The 18,341-nt window shown below is 39.0% G+C and overlaps 1 protein-coding gene across 1 annotated transcript in view; it reads left to right on the top strand.

The window, feature by feature from the left end:
* The window catches only part of LOC122794574 (tyrosine-protein phosphatase non-receptor type 11-like), a gene marked incomplete at its 5' end in the record, with an annotated part of 1,649,855 nt that overhangs the window by 1,549,238 nt on the left and 82,276 nt on the right, over positions 1–18,341 (top strand). Inside the window, one exon of the mRNA XM_044063080.1 lies at positions 5,739–5,890. Within this exon, the coding sequence (XP_043919015.1) occupies positions 5,739–5,890 (152 nt within the window). The remainder of the gene's footprint in view (positions 1–5,738; positions 5,891–18,341) is intronic.

Raw genomic sequence — 18,341 nt, 5'->3', positions numbered from 1 at the left:
CCTTACTTATAAGTTGTGCCTTGTAGAAGGATTTTCTCACCACCTTGGACACATGATGATTAAAGTTCAGGTTAATGTCAACCTGAGTTCCTGAGTCCCTTACCACTGGGTCAACTCTTAAGGGAATATTATCACTGCTGCAATTTGCAGGGGTGTTTATCTTCTTTAACTATATAATTATGCCTTTTTTTTTCTTTTTTGCACCGAGTTTCAGGCTGTGTTTCTGGTACTAACTATTTGTCTATAGGATACCCTCCTAGAGGATATCTACATCTTTGGGGGATTCATTAGTTACACCCAGCTTGCAGTCATCAGCAGATTTGATCAGCCAAAGGCCCTCTACCTTTGCCTTGACTTCAGAGAATTATATTCTGAACGAGACAGGTTCCATTACCAAGCCATGTGGGACACCACTACTAACAGACCTCTGGCTGGAAGTGGATTCCCCACCCAAACTTCCTGTGCCCTATTTGTGAGCTATTTAGTTATACATCAGATGACATAGCGAATTATGCCTACATTTATTAGTTTGTCTGTAATACCCAGGTGAGGTATAGTGTCAGATGCATTTGACAGGTTGAGGTAAGCTGTATGCACCATTTTGCCCTCATCTGTGGCTCTAGTGAGCTTCTCAAAGAAGTCAACCAAGTTTAGTAGACATGACCTGCCCTGATGAACTGAAATAGGATAGGTCCAGTGTTTGAAGATGACCTGTGTCTTTATCAGTTCCATGATAAATTTTTCCATGGCTTTGATATAAGACAATTTAAACTTGTAGATCTGTAGTTATCTGGGTGTGTTGATGGTCCCCCTTGTATAGAAGGATGACCATTACAGCCCTCGATTCCTTAGGGATGAAGCCTGTGTGGAGGCTGGAATTGAATAGAGATTCTAGTGGGCCTAACAGATTATGTTTCAGGCTATTTAAGAGGCATCAAGGGATATTTTATCAGGACCCATAGATGCAGTGTCTTTAGCTTGGGAGAGTGCAGTATGGACCTGTTCTTTAGTAGTAGTTGGGGGAGAAAAGGCAGATGATATTTCCTGGGGGCTAACTGGGGATAATAGGGGGTGAAATTGTAGCTAAATTTATTGGCCAGCAAATTTTCTATATCCTCCAGTTCACTATAGGAAGTTCCGTTTAGCATTAGTTCAGAATAGTGCTGGGTGTTCTCTTTAAGGTTACATACCTAACTGAAAAGAGTGTTATGGCTATCATTAGCTTTGAGGGCTAATTTCACCTCGTAGGTGGCTCTGGTGGACTTGATTAGTCCCCTGTGTTGCTTGTTAAAACTGTTGAAGGAGTTTTTTGCCTGTTGAGCATAGCCCTTCCTATTTTTTGACAGGATTTTATTTCTTTTATTGTGCACTCTAGTTATAGTGGGGGTCTACCAAGGGGGCTTGTTTCTGAAGTTTGTCCAAAGTTTAATTCAGTTTGGTACAGCTGTTTTTATGAAGTTATTTACATACTTGTACATGTTTTTTTAATAGGAGGTAGTTAGCCTTGAAAGTGTTCTTAAAGGTTCTGGAATTTGGGGCTTTATATTTATTTTAAGGCTGACCTCTGTATGATCTGATCTGACCAATGAGGACATTACACGGGGGTGGGTGGGAAGAGGCAACATTCCATCATATTTTGAGTACCAGATCCAGGATATCTGAATCCCTAATAGGTGTTCCAGGATGTTTGCATTGACAAAATATTGGAATACTCGAGTCTGCTTGTTAGTGGTTGTGTATGCATCCCAGTGAATGGGAGGACAGTTGAAAACACCCATGAATATGGTGTCGGGCTGAACAGTGAGTGACTCCATTAGATTTGTAGGTGTATACTAGGCTAGTGACCACTACGATCCTTACAAGCATAGCCATTCCAATCAAATGTGCTCCGTAAGTTTGATTTATATGGGGAGGTGTATGTCTGTCAATCAGAGACATAAGCCAGACCAGGGGTGAATTTCCAATTACCCATCCACTGGTCTAAGTTGCACTTAAATACGGATGGGGAGGAGCTCTGCCCCACATGGATGGGGAGTACATTCAAGTACATGGTATGGTTATCCCGGGTCATGGACAGGGACCTATAAATAGCAAAGATATGGTATGGGACTTTACCTAAAGTTAGTTGAATATGTAGTAGCTTAAGCATGTCATATTGTTTGACCAGTCATGAAGAACTTCATTGTTGTGGTAGTAACATGTGTCGGCATAATGCAAATGAGTGTAAAATGTGAACATGGCATTTCATGAGTATCTGCAATATACTCTTAAATTTCAATACAAACATCATCAAAGCTGATTTTATTTATTTATTTTATTCTTTCTTAACTAGTTTACTCAAGCTAGGCTAGTGGTCTCTTTTAAGGGGAGACCTGATGTGGAATTTTTGCTACTAGGGGAAATTTAACCAGGGCACTGGGAAATTTCCCCTACTCTTTCTAATAGGTGCCCTGGGATCTTTTTCATAGACCTGAGCTACCACTAACTCAAGCAAATAGGACCTCAATTTCATCAATCCATTTACCTGGTGTGGGAATAGAACCTACTACCTTCTTCACCAAAGGTGACTGTTATACCTGTTGCATGACTAACACTGATAACCTGATGATATGTACATAGTATATTTCTACAGGGTTTGGCTTCATTTGGAAAAGCTCGGTTCAAGCTTGCATACTAGTAAGACCTGATTTCTAGTGACAGCTAAATGCTGAGGTATTTAAAGAGATTGTGACCCTGTGAGTGAATTCTGTACACCATGTAAAGCAAAGGTAAAAAGGAGTTTGCTTTTGAAATGGTCAGGAAATAAGAATATTGATACATCAGTTTTAGCATTTGTCTTTTCCACTGAACAATATACTAGGTACCGTTTCATGAAAACGGTACTTTATTTTTCCAATGGAGCAACATAGAATTTTAAAGAATTGCTTCTGCTATTGGAAATTTAAGTGGGCACATCATGCCTGTCATTTATTTAGTTTTAAATCCTCTACCCAATGATTTGATGTCACTCATAAGTAAATATATTTAAATTCCCCCATGGGGCAGTACTGCTATCCACCACATCACGGCAGAGATCTCTGCTTATGTACTGGGGTCTGTTCTGGATGACATCTGTGTATAAATGGATCTACTTCAGTTTATCGAAGTTTCAAAACTTGACCATATGAACAAAGTTTTGAAACTTCAAAAGTAAAATAAAAAAAAACACTAAAACTAAATTAAACATGTTATCTTTACATTTTTGCAGGGGGACAAGCCCCCATTTTGCCCCCCACACCCTCTACTAATTAAATATACCAACTCCGAGATCACACTACAGTGAGGAAAACGGTAAATCTTGAGTGACGTGCTGTACGGCAATCTCAATACAAAGTGTTCAGAGTTTCAAAACTTTGATCATATGGTTTCGGCCTTATGGGCTTCAAAGTTTTGAAACTTTGGTAAAATGAAGTAGACCTGTATAAACACATAATCATGATAATCAGGGTTCAAAACCGGATATCAGATTGCTTTAAGTTTAAAATCAGAAGTCCTGTAAGTGCAAAGTTCTGACTGTGTACATAAAAACCTCAGTCAGACCCAGTTGCTCAAACTGCTACAGTTACTGATTGGTCATTGTGGGGGAGTGAGATTGCAATGAAGTTTAAATTAGAATATTATGATACACATGCACTTCAGAAAATCATAACATTTTCAGGAAACCTCAGTGATGTAGAAAGGTCCCTGTTTTGCATTAGACCTCCATTTGCATACTGCCTGAATTTAAATAAGTCATTTAAACCAGATAGTGCTCTCAGGCTGAGTGTAAAATAGGCCCATGTGGTCCCGATTATGTCAGTGTCTGCCTTGAAGCAATATCTTATTAAAATCCATAAATGGAATTGCAGTGGCATAGACACATATGAAGAGAGCTTCCCTCTCCCTGCAGATGCCTTCAAAAATGGTACTTCATATTTTTCTTTTGTGAACCCCTTACCCAGCATTGTTGGAGGTCTTGCCCCCTGTGTCCCAGCTAATACAAACATGCTTTGTGGGGGTCATGCTTTCTGGGAAATTCAAAGAAGGAGATATATGACACGTTTGCCCTCTGTAACGTGGATCATATCCACTGAATCAGATATTTATGTACTAGTCACTTTGACTTATCCTGTGTGCTTCCTCCAGGCAATGCTGAAATCAGATCTGCTGTTAATAATCTTGTATTGTTTAACTGACACATGAATTGTCAAAAGCAAAATGTTTAAAACCTTGAGAAGTTGTAGGATGAACAGTGACACCTCAAAGGTCACAAAACCCAGAAAGACATTGTTTAATCCTGATGGAGTAAATTGTCTTATACCCTCAATGGGAGGGGCAAATCTTGTCGGCAAATTGTACTAAGTCTAAGTTTGCAGAAACCTGAAAAATAAAGTTGAAAAATGTTAAGCTCACCCTCTTCCGCTTCTCTAAATACAGCACACATCAAACAAAGGTGCAACCTGGGACCTATCCAGTGTCGTCATATTGCAACTTCAGCAACATCCTCATTACCTGCCAGAGTAGGATGGGACCAAGATTAAAGTTTTCTGCTGAAATCAAATTTCATCCATGTTATACGACTCAGAATTGCAGGTTAATGTAATAGTTAAGTTGTTTACCTCACAGACGTAAGCTACAGGCTTTGATTTTCACCTTTGGAAGGGAAATTGACTAGGCTTAAAATGGCCCACAAGGGCAGCTTGCTTATGAATCCAGGAAGGACCATACTGAATGGCCTAAATAAAACCATAGAATGAGAAAGGGCAGCTGAGAGAGAGAGCAAAATTAACTGCATTAAATGAGGATTAGAAAAAAACAGACAGTAATCAGAATGACTTAATAAATATCACTAGTGGGAGTCCAGCTACAGCATTGGGTTCACTTTTGTAGACAACACAGGTATTGCAGAAAGGTCTATAATATGATACAGAAGTTATGTGACAGCTCTTATGAAAGGTGGGATATCTATATTGCAATCACAAATGTAAATGAGTGCAGCAGAGAGGCACCTATTGACCAATTTAGGCATTATTTTTCAGAAAATCAAAAACTAATGTGTGTTGTATAAAAGTTTGACAGAGGAAGATGTGGGTATTATATAGTCAGGCATTGAAGTCTTCTTACAAAGGACATATATACTGACATTACACAAAAAAAAGCTGTAGACCAATTAATATTTACAGCAAAGGCATATGTTAGCAAACATTGATAGGCACATGGGAGCAAACACCAGACAAGAAAGATTTGAAAAATTTGAACTTTAAGGTGCTTCTCTGTATCTGTATACTTGTTCAGCCCACAAACAATAAGTAGTTTTTGGAGGGGGTGCTGCAACTTACTTTTACCAAGAAGCTTTAGTCCTGTTTTCAGATGGGATTCCAGAGTTCTGTTCAGCTGAAGTAACTTGCTGAGATTTATACAGTGTATGATTGAAACTGTTGGAATAAAACCTGGATAGGTCCCAGGTTGTTTTTGTGTAAAATAGATTCTGCTTACAGATCATTACCTGAAATACCAAACTAAACAGTCATGTATTAGTCTAGTTTTTGTGTTCACATAAATTAACAAAAAAAGAAAAATGAACCTGAGATAAGCATACCTAAGCCTAATTTTTTATGGAACAAACAGTTTCAATTAATTGCACATCAGTAAACTCACATGATCTCAGTTTTGAAGGATTCAGTTTTGTTAACTTACTTGTTTTCGGTTTAATATTTCAGGTCTCGACTGTGATATAGATATCCCCAAAACAATCCAGATGGTGCGGAGGCAACGATCAGGAATGGTACAAACAGAGGCTCAATACAAATTTATATACATGGCAGTACAACAATATATAGAGACTGTACAGAAAAGGCTAGAAGAGGAACAGGTTTGTACTTCACTATTTGTGCAAGCATAATATTTACATTCGATATACTAGAGTCCTCTGTTTCAACATCTAGAACAGAAGAAAGAAAACATTATTATTAATTTAAAGGGAGGGGTTGATATAAACAGGTAGTGAGGGTTGACATAATGATTAAGGTCTTAACCTCACAGATACAAAGAACAGCGTTTGCTTTTATTTTGGCATCTGGTTATTAAGTAGGCCTGTAATAGTCTGCAGACTCATAGCCTAGTATTTACCTACAAATCTATGAAATTGTATTCTGTTATCAAGGTTAGTGCCATAGAGTCAAAGGCCCATTCACCAGGAAGCTGTAATTTTAAACTAAATGAATTAATTTGTCTTCTTTGATCTAACTTTAACTCCCACAAAGAGCATTCAGTCTTTTGAGCTTTAGCTGTTAACTCCACCCTCCAAAACGATGTTTGCCACCCTGCACCCACCATACCCACTGCTGCTTTGATATATCAGCTTTGATACTGCACAACAGTGGGGAAAATGCAAATTTAATTTTCCCCACTGAATGCCCAACAGTGCAAAACTGCGCACAAACATCATGGACACAGACTCTGCAGATGAATGGAGCACACCCATTCACTTACACTGAAAAAAAAAATATCATCCTGCAGAAGGTCATAAAGTTTGCAGCTTTCAACCAAATATTTTTGATCCAATGCTGCAAAGTAAAATTCGAGTAAAGTAGTACTGATGTAATGAATGTTGCATTCTCCGGTGAGATGGTTAGCATTTTCAATGATTATTTTTTCTAGTAAATGTTATAAATCTTTTAGGCTTTTATAGAGACAACAGGGTGACTTAGCAATATGCTGGTTATGCCATATCATCAAAGCCTACTTCCATATGATACAGTATTGAACAGACGTCAGCGGTAAATGGTTTGCAATCACAAAGACAATCCTTTGAGACATTAGACAAATGCTACCAGATCCTGATGTAGTAGAATTTTGATTATTTGATATTAATCTCCTGGGCATTCCCTTGAGTCAACATCTAGATATGTGGATCAGACTAGTATGTCTCTCTTTTATCAGTTTTATTTTCAACTTTTGGAAAGGATTTCCCACCCTATGGCAGCTCATGCTAATGGATCATCTTAACAGCTATGCCTCGTGGTCTCCCACAAGGAAAACTCCAGAGGAATGGTTTGCATGATGAGTGATGTTATTATTTTAGTAGTTTATACAACAGAAACTGCTATTAAGAAAGGGATAATTAGTAGAGTATATAAAATATTGCAGAATGACTATAGGAGTGAATCAGAGGAGGTTAGAAAGGATTGAGAAGAGAGGTTGGATAACTAATTCACAAAGGAACAATGGGAGGATATATCAATGCATCCCAAATATGCAACAAAGTCTAGAGGATTTAGGATCTTGGCTTTGAAGTGTTTGCATGGGTATTTTTATACCCCAGGGAGACTCTAAAGAATATTTCCTTAGGTAGATGCAAATGTTGGAGGCATGATGGAAAGAAAGAGGTAATTAGGAGCATTAACCGATGAAAAGATAATGTTAGAATCAAGCAGTCACCAGCCAAATGTGGTCAAGCAATAATATTTTTATTAAGTGCTCTTGTCCTATTATTAGGACTTCAGCAGAATAATATAATGATGAAATCCTAATAACAGGGTGAAAGCACTTAATAAAATACTATTGCTTGACCACATTCGGCTGTTGACCACCTGATTGTAATGTTATCTTTTCACTGGTCATTGGTCTTGTTTGGTAATGTTTTTACCACTGTTTTGGATAATTAGGAACATATTTTTGTGGAGTGTAATGAGTTGGCAGACTTAAAAATTCCCTGCAGACTACTTAGGCATACTGGGTGAGCACATTGTTGTAACCAAGAACATGACTTTATGAGCTATGACAAAGAATCAGAATTGCCTACACACAGTAAGGCCTTACCGCGTTTAATTCTGGTGACTGCCAGGAAAAAACAGTTATTAAAAAGTGGAAATCAAAGCCTAAACCAGCTGTACTAGAAAGAGTAAATATAGTAACAGAGATAAAAGAAGTGGAAAAAGGGTAGGTGCAAATTATATTGAAAAAATGGGAATTGTGGGTGCAATGCATGCAGATGGTTTGGAGGAGGAATGAGGTTTAAGAGCAGGCAAGAATTGAATGAGCCATGTAATGTTTGACTGATAAGGACTGTATAGAAGAATGTATGTGATGTATAATGTTTGCAACTGAAAATATGTCAGTATAGTTTGTTTTCATTTATATAAATTTATATTTGCATATGTCATAAGTGATACTTCAATATAACTGTTTCTTTTGTGTGCAAAATGTAATAACAACATAGGCTAAAGTACTTACCTATGCTACATGTTCAAATTCTTCTTTATACGGGAGATATGCCATGGTCTTTTTTTTTTTTTTTTTATTATGAGGCTGTCCGCTTTATGGGGGTTTATGAAAAATGTTTGATAGTTATTACCTTAATTGAATAAGCTGTTTTCAAATAAGTTAGAATGGTTACACGTTTTATACAATAACTAGTTATTCAAATCAGGTTCACATATTGTTATTTTATTGGAGTATGACTGAAATGTAGCTCATTGCATTACTGTCTCAATTAGCTACTTTTTAAAGTGATGGTTTCTGACTATGTTGCTATTTTCAAATAAAGATTGATTTGTTAAAAAAGACCTTTGTTAAAAAAGTCTTCGACCCTAAAGGAATCAGTTTCAGTGCCACATCCACCACTTGCCCCTTTTCATTATAGATGTAATGAAGAAACCAATAGCTAAGAAGTCATGTTCCTTGGTCCCCAATAATGTCCCTGTTTTATTAATCATGGTATGAAGGAATATTTTGTGGCCCCTGTGGTTACTTTATTTAACTGCCTTTTACAGAAAGGATTTGTTCCAGATTACTGAAAGCAGTTGATCATTGTGTCTGTTTATTAGGGTGGAAACTGGAAATGCATTAGTAATTACAGACCTTTTAGTTTATCTTCCGTGTTATGAAAAAAAGCAGAACTGTTTATCTAGACGTCTTGTAAAAAGTTTTAAATATTTATTTATTTATTGGCATTTGTTTACCAGGAAATTCCACTGGAACAGAAAGAACCCATTTTCAGTAGAGGCCCAGGGAGAAAATCTCCACAATTATTTATTTTTATTTTTTTTTTTTTATTTATTATTTGTTGACCGGGAAAGTCCAACTAGGCTACTCAGAGCCTGTTTTCAGCAGAAGCCTGCGGAGAAACGCTCCAGTCATATGTCTTTAGAAAGTGGGAAGAAACCAGAGTACCCAGAGGAAACCCACGCTAACGCAGGGAGAACATGCAAACTCCACACAGAAGGCACCCCAGCCGAGAATTGAACCGGAGAACCTCTTGCTGTGAAGTGACAATGTTAACCGCTGCACCACTGCACCTCCCCACAAAAACAAAAAAAAAATGATTATTATTATATAATATATGGTGCAGAGATGTTTGGAAACAACTGTTATTAACAAAAGATATCATTATAACAAGCAATATAAATGCAATATAGCACATTGAATAAACATTGCTGATGCAGGAAAATGATGTAAAATACCGATATCTGGAAACAATTGTTCATAACAAAAAGACATAGTTATAATAAGCAGTATAAACACAAATACAGTGCATTGTAAAAAGTTGGTGATGCAGGGGAAATAATATAAGACACAGGTAATTAAGAAGGATTAATCCAAGGTACATATGATACTGAGTATCCAGTATTAGGTATAATTACAGGTTGTTTAGCAGAAGGTTAGTGAAATTTCAGCAGTAGATGCATTGGTTGGAGAAACTGAGTAATATTAGGCAGATTTAGAATAAATCTCTGATATATATATATATATATATATATATATATATATATATATATATATATTAGTAGTAGGGAGAGAGTAGTGAAATGAGTGGGAGGTAATAGAAGGGGATATGATTTAAGTAGGAGGAATAAGTTAGAGTAAGTTGAAACTGGAGAATAAATGGGTGATAAGATTTAAGTTAGAGGAATCAAGTTTAGGAAGATGGAAGTTAGTACATCTGCAGTGCCAAAGAGTGGAGAGGTGCTGCTTCAAGGATGTTTTGAAGGAGAAGGTCTTACTGATACTCCTAATAGCTTATGGGAGTACATTCTATAGTTTGGCAATGGAGAAGGAGTAGAGCAGATGACTCGCTGAGAGTTTTGATTTGTCGACTTGAAGGAGGAGTTGGTTTTCTGATCTGAGTGATCCATTTGGGTTGTAGTGAGTTAGGATGGAAGACAGGCTGGGCAGTCTAATGGGTTATAAATAATTTTGTGTGCAATGGTTAATTGTAGGTTTGTTAGGTAATGGGGAAGTTCAAGCCAGTTCAGTGATTGTAAGGAAGTGTAGTGATGGGATGAATATCTGGCATTGGTTGCATATTTGCCAACTTTACTGTAACAGGACTCAAGCTTATTTTTTAGGGATGACTGGATATTAGTAAGGAGTGGTGCACCATACAGAAGTGAAGGTAGGAGAAAGGTTAGGGCAAGGGTTTCTTTCGTAGAGCAGTTAAGAAAATGTTTGTCTGTAGAGGGAGCCTAATTTGTGTAGTGTCTTTCTGATAGATATATTTTGATGGAGGTCAAAAGTAAGTTTTTTGTCTAGGATGGCTCCCAGTAATTTTGTGTCATGAACTACCTCTATGGGAGTTCTGTTTTGAGAGTATATGATAAAATCCATTTTATTTATAACCATATTTTTCTTGGGGATAAATAACAGCAGTTTGTTTTTTGGGGGGTTCAGAGAAAGGTGGTTGTATGTCATCCAGGTTTCAGTTGAAGTAAAAGCATTTTGGGTGGTAGGTAGAAGTTCTTTCAAAGAGTTAGCAGTGCAGATAATGGTAGAATCATCTGCATGTTGAACTAGTGTACTGTTAGTAAGACTGGAGTAAAAGTCATTGATGAAAATACTAAAGAGAAGAGGACCTAAGATGGAGCCTTAGGGGACACCTGTGGAAGTTTCAAGGAAAGGAGAGAAAGAGTTGGGCCATTTAGTAGATTGTTGCATATTGTTTAGGTAGTTGGTAAACCAATCTAGGGCTGGGGAGTAGATACGTAGGTTAGAGACTTTGGTAATTAGTAGGGTGTGGGAGATAGTATCGAATGCTTTAGAGAGGTCACGAAAGAGTGAAGATACAATTTTGCCAGCATTTCAAGCTCAATTGACTGTATCAATGAAAGATATAATTGAGATATCGATGTTGCCGCTTTTGTTGTGGAGGGGTAGAATGTGAGCTTTTCCCCAGATAGCAGGTACATAGACTTCCTGGAGGGATCTTTTGATGAGTATGCTGACAGGATAGGCAATGGCTTCTCCAGACATTTGAAGGTATTCAGGAGGTAGGTTGTCAGGGGCATTAGAGCCTGGTTTGAATTTGAGAAGAAGTTTTTTGATGGTAACAGTGGGAATAGGAGAGAGATAGTAGTATTTTTTGGAGTATGATGTGGTGGATGAGGGTTAGTACAGCTGTTGATTTGAGGAAATGTTGCTTCAAGACTTGATATTGTATTATAGCTTCATAGGTGGGCACTAGGCTATCTGTCCGAAGGCATTTATAAGCCTAGCCAGAATGTGTTGGCTTTCGCCACCCCCTTAGATTAGTTCCCTGTGCCTCTGTCCAGCAGAGCCATTGAAGTGATCCCTGAGGTAAACTTTGTTTCCCATCCACTCGTCAAGGTTTCTTTTGAAGAGTGTTAGCAAGGAGCTCTGCCTAATGTAAATTGGGATCTTGTTCCAAAGCATGGGAAGTCTCTGGGGCAGGAATCTATCCCTCCAGCACGTCCTATTTATTGTTGTGGTGAGGTTTAGATCCCTAGAGCATGTGGCTCGGAGGGATAAGGTTTTCTTTAGGTGGAGCATGTCCATCAATTCGGGGTTGGACATGACCTTGTATGTCAGGCAGAGATCACCTCTGAGTAGGCGATGTGCAACCGAGTACAACTGGAGTTTCTTCAGTCGAGCTGCATAGGGCATCTGTTTGAGGCCATTGTTCCTCTTGGTGAGGTACTTCTGTGGTCTTTCCAGCTGTTGCAGGAGTCTTGTAAGGTACATCCCAAATGGGGCATTGTACTCTAAGATGGGTCTGATGAGTGATGAGTAGAGGGGCACAATGACCTCTTTTGATCTGGATGCAAACCCTTTTTTGATTAGGTGGGCCACATAGAAGGATTTTCTAACCACTTTGGCAATGTGATTATCAAAGGTGAGATTACTTGGGTCCCCAGATCCCTTATTACATCTTCCATATTTAGGGGACTGCCATCTATGTGGTTGTTTGTGGGTAGTTTGTTTTTCCAAAGGGGATGACTGTGCACTTTTTGGCATTTAGCTTGAGGCCATGATTTTGACACCAAGAAACCATCTCAGTGAGACCCTTTTGGAGGATGTCTGTGTCAGCCGGATAGTCAATTATAGCCCCTAGTTTGCAGTCGTCTACGAACTTGGTCAGCCATAGTCCTCCTGTGCTTGCCTGTACCTCTGAGAAGTATATGCCGAACAGGAGGGGTCCTAGGACTGAACCCTGGGGAACACCACTTGTAACTGGTTTACAGACGGACCTAACTCCCACAACTGTCACCATGTGGGTTCTGTCCGAGAGCCAGTTGGCAACCCATCTTGTGACATAGGGGTTTATGTTCAGGCTGGTGAGCTTGTCTATAATACCGGAATGGGGAAAGGTGTTGAAGGCCTTAGTGAGGTCTAGGTAGGCTGTGTATACCACCTGTCCCTCGTCTATAGCCTTGGTAACTGTCTCAAAGAAATCCACCAGGTTTAGGAGGCATGATCTGTCCTTAAAGAAAAAATTGGTAGGGTCCAGTGTTTGGAGGTTCCCAATGTCTCTGTTAATGAGTTCCATGAATTTGCGCTCCATAGCCTTGCAGACCAAGCTAGTCAGGCTTATAGGGCGATAGTTCCCGGGGTCTGTTGTGGCTTTACCTTTGTGGAGCAGAATAACCATTGTTGTGCGCCACTCTATGGGTATGTAGCCTGTGGAGAGGCTGAATTTGAACAGTGTGTTTAGCTGAGGGGTTAGTTTGTCTTTGAGCTCATGTAGGACTCAGCCTGGGACACCGTCCAGTCCCATTGATGCTGAGTTTTTGGCGTTGGAGAGAGCTGTTTTAACCTGAGTGTCTGTGATTTCAGGGACTCTACATTCTTCTGGTATGATTATGGGCCCTTTTATGGGTGAGAGGGGGGGTGAAGTTTGCACTGAACCTGTCTGCCAGGATATTGGCGATATCGGTCGGTTCAGTGTATTTTGTGCCATTCTGCACTAACTCCAAACAGATCTGAGCATTTCCACTTAGATTCTTGACTTAGCTAAAGAATGCCTTGTGATTATCTTTCGAGTCCTTGGCAATTTTTCTTTCAAAGCTCGCCTTAGATGATTTTATGATCGTGGTTTCTTGCTGATACTGATCAGGGATGCCTAAACTTCTTGGGATTTTACTCTTTTCTGTACTAGTTTCCTCCTCCTATTGTATAGCTTGTTTATGGCAGGAGTCCACCAGTCTGGTTTCCTTTTCTTGGAGGAGTGAGTCTTGGTTTTGCTTGGGATGGCACGAACCATGCATTCTTGTAGCTGGCCGTAAAATGCATTAGTAAATGATTTTGCAGCTTGGACAGTGTTATCCTTCAGCATGGGGGCTTTGAAACTTTCCACCTCGGTCTTAAGTAACGTGAAGTTTGCTTTTGAAAAGTTTTTCATGGTGGCTTTCTTGTCCGGGGGTGGGGGTGGAATATGGACATCCAAAGTGATTCGTTTATGGTCAGATCTAACCAGTGAGGGGTTGACCTCTGGTGTGGAACACCGGTTACCCATGTTGGTGATGACCAGGTCCAATATGTTGTCACTACTGGTGGGAGTGTTGACCAGTTGAACCAGGGCATTTGAGTTTATAAATTCTAGGAAAAGTTGAGCAAGGGAGTTAATACTTGAGTAGTTCTCCCAGTTAAGGTTTGGGTAATTGAAATCACCCAATATTATGGTGTTTGGTAGGACCTTTATGTTTCCCAGTGTTTCCAGCATTGATTCCAGTATTGATGAAATAAATGTTGAAGAGGGAGCTATATCACTAGGTGTCTTGTCTGACTATGGGCAGGGGTTGTTTTTGGTGCTGGGGTTTAGCAGAGATGAAATAGCATTCCAAAATGTTTTAGGGTTTTGCTTATAATTTTTTTGAATGACAATAGACTGCAATTTTCTGTCATGGTTGACTAGCCAATTAGCTTGATTGCAAAGCTGTCTAAATTTGTAAACGATCAGAGTGATTTTTGGTTCTTTGCCATTTTTCAAAGCTTTGTCACTATTGGTCATGATTTGTTTGGTAGATCTAGAGAGCCACAAAAAGAAAAGACAAACTATTAAATTATACAACAATGGCTCAGCAGCAAGATCTAGAGACCATGTGGCATGATTAGTTTTTACTCTTTTGTATCTTATTGAGGCAAGGTTATTTAGGATATCCAGAAAAGTAGAGTTGAAGAACTTTACAGCCTCATCAAGGGGTAGGACCTTTAGTATGTTCCAATTTATTTTTGACAAGGTTTCACTTAGGGTTGTAGCATTGCAATTAACCAAGTTTTCTGTGTATTTATATTAATACCGACATGGTTATGGAGTGCTTTTACATAGAATATAGGCTGGGTAAGACAGTGTGCCTGTTTCTCAGATTTTGTCAGAGACTAATATCCAGTCTGGGATTGAGCCACCATATACATTATTAATAGTCACCATCTAGCATGGATTTGTTGTAGGATGTGCTACATTAACCTATGTGATAGATTTTTATGAAATAGTTGTAAAGGCTCATGATGTTTGTCTAATTAACTTGGTGATTACTTTGATCTCTTAAAGAATTTTAACTCATTTGCATATTAAACAGTCTTTTGCTGCACAACATCAACCCATATGTTACCTGCTAGGTCATTAGTTAACATCAGGGAGGATCACAACAAGTAAGTATAGTGGACAAATTATTCCCTGTGGTAAAATGTTATCTTTGGATATTTCAATGCTGCCCATGCAGATAGCTAGGTTTACTTGAAGGTGGTAAGGGTGCTCCTCTGCTTATCATGTTGCAGAAGTTTGCTCCTTAAGTGGGGGATATGGTGGAATATGTATTTAACATGTCACATGTATTTGGTGATGAAGACTAGCGTCCTCTAACCATGTATCTGAGAAGCCATTAGGCCTGTGAAGGAAATGGAGGTCAAGGAAGTTTCCATCTTTCATGGCTCAAAAAAATACTCACCAATCCTCATAGAGGAGCCTCCAGTGGTCTGAGTACAGAGAGAGAGGGCTGACAGTCTGCCCTGATAACCGAGCACGTTGAGGATAAAGACATGTACATGCCAAAAGGGGGAATTATATTTAATAATGTGTCTAATGAAAGATAAGTAAAGGGCAGTTGAGTCTTTGAGACAACTTTGGAAATTAGATGAGCTAGATGGATGGCTTTACAAACTAAAGAAAGATGATGGTCAAAAGATGATGAATTATCAACAAGAGTACCTGTATTCCTTGCAATAGTGTCTTACTGCATGGGAGTGTCACCTTTATTATGTGAAGGAGAAATGTTTTGCTCATCAAAATGAATATTACTCATTTTTTTCACATTTCATTTCAGACTAGTGTCCTGTGTAAGTCAGTAAAGAACATACAATTTCCGTTCATCTGCAAAAATAGATAACTGAGTGAGCAATGTTGGCTTGAAGGTCTGAAAAATTGATGAGTAGGAGAGGACTCAGCACTGAGCCCTTGAGCATCTGAGCTGTGTATCTGCACTGCACTGAAACCTTATGGTATATATTAGACACGTCTAACTTTAATTCCGAATACAAGAGTAAAACTATGTCCCTGTATGTCCAAATAATTTTATATCAGCCTAATGCTTGTAGAGAGTAATAGTGCAGGATCACATGCCTTGATTTGCTGGTAAACATGCAAGAGCAACCTCATTCATACAAAGAGTAAGTCTTATTGTTCATGAATGTACAAAAGTTTGTATTAGTATCTGATTACAGAAAGGAAGGGTCTAATTATGGTTATTTGACTTATGGGTGCTCAGTCTCGGAAGATTTCGAGAGCAGGGCATGTAACAGTGTTTCCATGCATGGTGAAGGTGTAGCATTGCAGCATAACAGGTTGTGACTGCTGCAGCATTTACTAGGATGGTGGTGTTGCTTGGCTCCATTATACTGAGCAGCATATCATTTTTCATGTTATAGTTTATTTTTTAAGGGGTGCTTTGTATGTGCCTTAAGCCATGCTGCTCTTTTGCTGAGGTTAGCCGTTTGGTGCACTGTTTGTGGTTTTGTCAGTTGCATTCAGCAGAGTTAGTCTATCGTACACTTAACTTGCCTTGCACTCGATACCTGGCATGCTCTTGGTGTCTTGGTAAATCACCTGCATGCATGTTTGATATTTAAACTGTTCTGTGTATGAGCCATTTATTTTGAGGGCTGTGTTTATAATTACCACACAGGCCATATAATCGTGTCAATGAGGAAAAAATGCATAGTTTTGTCAGCCGAATATCTAAAATATGGCTACATGTAATCATGTAATGTGGCTTTGCAAAATCACATTGTGCTGTTTAGTTATGCAATGATCTGTAGGGAACATAGTGTATGCCAGGTGCTGTATTAGCACTATCACAATGTGCTGCTTAGTTAGGGAATGATCTGTAGGGAACATAGTGTATGCCAGGTGCTGTATTAGCACTATCACATTTTGGTATTTATTTACGGAATGATCTGTAGGGAACATAGTGTATACCAGGTGCATTGTGCTGCATAGTTAGGGAATGATCTGTAGGGAACATAGTGTATGCCAGGTGCTGTATTAACACTATCACAGTGTGTGCTTAGTTAGAGAGTGATCTGTAGGGAACATAGTGTATACCAGGTGCTGTATTAGCACTATCACATTGTGTGATTAGGGAGTAATCTGTAGGGAACATAGTGTATGCCAGCTGCTGTATTTGCACTATCACAATGTGGTGCTTAGTTATGGAATGATCTGTAGGGAACATAGAGTATGCCAAGTGCTGTATTAGCGCTATCACATTGTACTGCTTACTTGGGGAATGATCTGTAGGGAACATAGTGTATGCCAGGTGCTGTATTAGCACTATCACAATGTGCTGCTTAGTTAGGGAATGATCTGTAGGGAACATAGTGTATGCCAGGTGCTGTATTGGCACTATCACATTGTACTGCTTAGTTAGGGAATGTTCTATAGGGAACATAGTGTATGCCAGGTGCTGTATTAGCACTATCACATTGTACTGCATAGTTAGGGAATGATCTGTAGGGACATAGTGTATGGCAGCAGCTATATTAGTACTATCACATTGTTGTGTTTAATTACAGAATGATCCATAGGGAACATAGTGTATACCAGGTGCTGTATTAGCACTATCACATTGTGTGCTTGGTTAGAGAGTGATCTGTAGGGAACATAGTGTATACCAGGTGCTGTATTAACACTATCACATTGGGCTGCTTAGTTGCGGAATGATCTGTTGGGAGCACAGGGTATGCCAGGTGCTATATTAGCACTATCACATTGTACTGCATAGTTAGGGAATGATCTGTAGGGAACATAGTGTATGGCAGCTGCTGTATTAGAACTATCACATTGTGCTGCATTGTTTGGGAATGATCTATAGGGAACATAGTGTATGCCAGGTGCTGTATTAGCACTATCCCATTGTGCTGCTTAGTTACAGAATGATCTATAGGGAACATAGTGTATGCCAGGTGCTGTATTAGCACTATCGCATTGTGCTTCTTAGTTATGGAATGATCTGTTGGGAGCACAGGGTATGCCAGGTGCTGTATTAGCACTATCACATTGTGTTGCTTTTTTAGGGAATGATCTGTAGAGAACACAGTGTATGCTATGTGCTATATTAGCACTATCACATTGTACTGCATAGTTAGGGAATGATCTGTAGGGACATAGTGTATGGCAGCTGCTGTATTAGTACTATCACATTGTTGTGTTTAATTACAGAATGATCCATAGGGAACATAGTGTATGGCAGGTGCTATATTAGCACTATCACAGTGTGCTGTTTTTTTCAGGAATGATGTGTAGGGAACATAGTGCATACAATGTGCTGTTTTAGCACAATCAGATGTTTCTAGATAATAAATATGTTTTTATTCACCTTCTGTGCTGTTCATACTTAATGAGAGTTTATAAAAAATGTTGCTACTGTAGAAACCAGATAACATGTTGCCATCTTAAAAAAATAGGGTGGCAGCTTGCAAGCTGTCATCTTACAGCTAGCACTAAAGGTTACTAACTGGGTATATTGATCAAAGCTACCAAACTCCTTTACTACAGCTCTGCTCAATACCATGTTTTTGTGACTGTATTTGTG

This window comes from Protopterus annectens, chromosome 2.part1 (assembly GCF_019279795.1).
Source record: "Protopterus annectens isolate FY-2018-M chromosome 2.part1, PAN1.0, whole genome shotgun sequence".
Taxonomy (NCBI): domain Eukaryota; kingdom Metazoa; phylum Chordata; order Ceratodontiformes; family Protopteridae; genus Protopterus; species Protopterus annectens.
Note: the sequence above shows the minus strand (reverse complement) of the source record. Positions and strands in the feature narration are given on the sequence as shown.